Genomic DNA, 4,107 nt, shown 5'->3' with positions numbered 1-4,107 from the left:
GCCTGTCCTGTCCGCCAGCTCCGGGTGCCTGGCCCAGGAGCGCCTGGTGCAGCCAGCCTACGTGCACCCTGCTAACCCAGCCCAGCTCGGGACTCCTGCTTAGCTTAACACTGATTCCCTGGGCACCCTGAGGTGCCACCTGTGACATTGCTGGGGTTTCTGCTGCTTTTCACTGCTAAGCACATGCTAATTTTTCTGCATGCCTTGATAGCTTAATGGAGAGAAATGTGTGAAGGGAATCAAAATCCAGAACAGATGGCCTGACCCAGGTCCTGTCCCTGAGAGACCCTCTCCTGCAGGCTCCCAGCACACTTGGCTGTATCTTGGTCAGTCTTAATTAACCTTTTCCATGAACTGGCTGCACTGAGTTACTCATCCCATAGCCGATGCCTCTAGCCAGGGTGCAGTATCCATGCGTGCTCACTGGAGCAGGTATGCAACGACCTCAGTCTCTCCAGATTTGCCGGAGCAACTATCTCCGCCACACTCTTATCTGTGCAAGTGCAGTAAATTTAACATGTTCAAAGACATCTTTGCAGCCTTAAGGTGTCCCCACTGCTCTAAGGCTGCTGAGCACCCGGAGGAACATCTAAATACTTCTAATTCTCCTTGAGCGAAGCATCTGGGCAGAAAGGGAGGAGAGTGAGCATCCATCATCAGTGGCACATCCTGCCTTCCCTCCCCAGCTGGAGCAGAGGTGCAGGCAGCAGAGCTGACTTCTGCCTGTGGACGATGCGAAGTGATGTCCCTGCTTTTAACCACAGTAGGCTGACTGTCTTCAAGTGTCACTTTTTTTTTTTTTTTTCAAACAAAGTCTGGGCATGCCAACAGGTCTGGTTAGTGGTTACCTGAGACCTTCTCTCTCATTCCATCAGCAGCAGAGAAGGTTTAGGCCATGGCACCATGAGAGCTGGTAACTTGCGGAGCTGCTGTAATGTAGAGACCTTCAAAGGTCTCCATCTCCCTTTGAAGCCAGCTACCTTGAAATGCTTCTTCCTGGTACTTTGCCTCACTTCAGATGCATAAGGTATCTCTTCGATATGACAACTTTGTACCCCTATGCAACAGTAAAAATAAAAAAATGATTGAGCTGACTAGTTTGTCCTGAAATTTTAATAAAGAAAAGTCTGGTCTTGGACAGAGACTAGAATATTTGTCTGACAGTGACCTCATGAAGGATATGAGTCATTGGAAGGTAGTTTATAGTCTCTACTCTAAAAGGGTGTTCACCTGTATCAACTGGGATTTTTCAGTCAAAAGCTGCAGGATGTGTCCCTTTTTAATGGCTCTGTCCTGGGGGAAATTGCATTTTCTTTCTGTTCTGACTTTCATTTTACACCGCAGCTACATTACGTGGAGGTATTATCTCACAAATGTTTTTTCAGGCAGAGATTCACTGAATCTCCGCATGCTGTTCTGGCTTGTCTTCAGTGAGATCAACATCACGCTGCAAACAGGAATAAGTACCCTCCCCTCCCCAGGGTCTCCGAAGGAGCGGTGTTAGACATTTGTTAACCCATACGGTGTCAGTGAGTGCCCGTGTGAGTTACTGGGGTGCACAGGGGAGTTGTGATTACAGAAGGACTGATGTAGGGCTAGCCTGCAATGACAGGAACAACAGACTGAACATGGCAATTTTGATTTTTCTCACTGTGGATCTACTTTATGTTATGGCTTGGTGCGGCGGGCCCTGCAGCAAGGCTGTGTCTCCTGGGGATGCCCTGGAGATCCATGGTCTGTGTTGCCTCTGCCAGTGCAGCAGCTAATCCCAGTGGTGGCCCCTTTTTATCCAGGGATGGAAGAAAGTGCTGCATGCTTGGGTTGCTTGTTTATGTTTCAAGTTGCAGGTAAAATTTGTGGTAAGAGCAAAAAGTGATTTTTTTTTTTTTTTTTTTTTTTTTTTGTCGGGGTGTGGGTGGGGAAAGTGAGCTTGTGATAATATCTGGAGATACTGGAGAGGAACAAACCCTTGTCTCAGCAAACCCAGAAACCTTTTCTGCTGGCTGCTGCACTTGTTCAGATAGTTCCCCCAGTTGATGGCTGGTTCCTACCAGAGGAATCTTCACCTGCTGATGTAAATGAGATCATCCCTCCATTTCAGCATTGGTCCTGTGCTACATATTTGCCTGACTGTCTCTAAAGATGGTTTATCCAACCCTCAATGAATTCCTCTGACTATAGAGAATGGATGCTCGGTAAATATGATGTTTTCTCTCTGTTGGACCTGTAAAGAAATACAAGCATGCGATGTCTGTCATGGCATGTGCTGTATGTTTTGTTGTGATCACTATGGGGTGCATGGTCGAGGGGTATAAATATGCATGATGCAGATTAAGAATAGATGAGTAGACACTGTGCAGCTGCTGTTTCCTTTCTTCTGATGCTGCACCCAGACAGCACATCCTGGGCACGCACACATACCTGCATGGCTCAGCTTCCCGTGGCAGTGCCGCATGTGCAGGAAGGCAGTTGCAGCTCTCAAGCAGTGTTTGTCCATCTGCATCTCTGTTTTTTTTTCCCCAGCTCCCAGGAGGCTGGCCTGGCCCCAGAGAGCGCCTTGGAGGAGGTCGGGGCGGCTGAGATGGCAGCAATGAGAAAGCAGGTGAGAAGGGGGTGAAGGGCTGCAAATGTTTCCTGGGAAAGCCGTAGGAGGGTGGGTGAGGAGGCTCCAGGGGTCTGTTGCTCAGTCCTGATGGGCTGGTGTTGCCAAGCTAGTCCCAGCTGATGCTGCTAATGGAAAAGCAGGGGAGAACTTAAATGTGTGTTGACCCATCAAGCTCCTATTCTGGGGAGCTGTAAGGGCTACAGGAGACATCCAGACCCCTCCATCTGCTGGCAGTAAAGGGCTCAGATGCTCTTCTGGTGGGAAGGACCTCTTCCTGAAGCATCTGCTCAGGAGCTGAAGTACTGCTGCTAATTCTGCCACAAAGATAACTGCTGCTCTAGAAAAGGAGGACCTAAAGGAGACGGCAGCTCCCATCCCTCCATCCCTTGCTGTCCCACGCCTCTGGGGTGTAGCTGGTGTCCTGCGCTTTGCTGCAGGGCTGACAGTGGCCCCGCTGCTTCCCTTGCAGTTGATGAGGATCTCGGGGAGGCTCCGTGTGCTGGAGGAGCAGTGCAATGCCTGGCGACAGAAGGAGACCCTGGTTTACTCCGTACTGATCTCTGCCTGTCTCATCAACACATGGCTCTGGCTGAGGAGATGATTTCACCTGCTGTGACCTCCAGCCAAATGCTGTGGTCTGTTCCTTATCTTCCACCCTGAAAGCTTGTGTAGAGTGGTTGAGTGTTTTTAAACAGCTGGTGGGTTTTCTTTTCTTCCTTGTGCAACTGCTGTTTGGTGGAGGTAGTACTGCCAGTGTCCTGTGCCACAGCTCCCTCTCTAGGAGGTGCAGAGCTGGAGGAGCCAGCAGCTCCCATCCCTGCACCCACTGCTGTGCCACTATCTCCTCGGCTCCCATCCTGCTGGAGGTGTTTCAGCAGGGTTTGCGAATGTTCAGATCCAAAGTGACTGTAAGAGCATTGCTGAGGTCTGGACTTATCCAGGGGCTTGGCTCTTTCCCAGAGAGATTTAAATGGGAAACCTCCCCATGGTGACTCTTGTATCAACAGTGGTAGCACCAGACAGGCCATGGAAAATTGCCCACTTGGGCAGCAGTAGATATTTGTTAGGTTGCCAATGCCAGAGGGCAGGATCGCTCCCAGATCTGCTGCCAAGCTGTAACTTCAGCAATGGTGCAAGAACCCAGGAGAGGGGAATTCTTGGCCCAGATGCTCTTCAACTAACAACAAGCCCAGTTCAACAGCTTTGCTGTTTGTTTCTTTTTGTGGAGTTTAGTAACACTCGGATCTGAGGTGATGACTTTGAGATGCTTTTGGTGGTTTATCCAGTACATCTGCTAGAGCTGTGCTTGTAGGCTCTGGGGGCAGGTTTTGGCATAGCCTAACAGGACCTCTCTGTTCTACCTATATGTAATTGTCGCTGGATCTGCAGGTCATCCAGCTGTCCCAGTAGGTTATTTACAGACATGGACGCTTGGGTGTTTTCTGCCTGCAACTGCATCAAGCATCTGTGACTGTAAATCTGGCAACTGGACAGTGACTAAT

At 49.7% G+C, this 4,107-nt stretch overlaps 1 protein-coding gene across 1 annotated transcript in view; it reads left to right on the top strand.

The window, feature by feature from the left end:
* The window catches only part of FATE1 (fetal and adult testis expressed 1), a 6,269-nt gene extending 3,063 nt beyond the window's left edge, over positions 1 to 3,206 (top strand). Inside the window, exons 5-6 of the mRNA XM_010281663.1 lie at positions 2,524 to 2,602; positions 3,075 to 3,206. Coding sequence (XP_010279965.1) covers positions 2,524 to 2,602; positions 3,075 to 3,206 — 211 coding nt within the window. The remainder of the gene's footprint in view (positions 1 to 2,523; positions 2,603 to 3,074) is intronic.
* Positions 3,207 to 4,107: the final 901 nt, after the last annotated feature.

The sequence above is a fragment of the Phaethon lepturus genome, unplaced genomic scaffold, assembly GCF_000687285.1.
Source record: "Phaethon lepturus isolate BGI_N335 unplaced genomic scaffold, ASM68728v1 scaffold38222, whole genome shotgun sequence".
NCBI lineage: Eukaryota > Metazoa > Chordata > Aves > Phaethontiformes > Phaethontidae > Phaethon > Phaethon lepturus.
The sequence above is the reverse complement of the archived record's forward strand: the minus strand, read 5'-3'. Positions and strand labels throughout refer to the sequence as shown.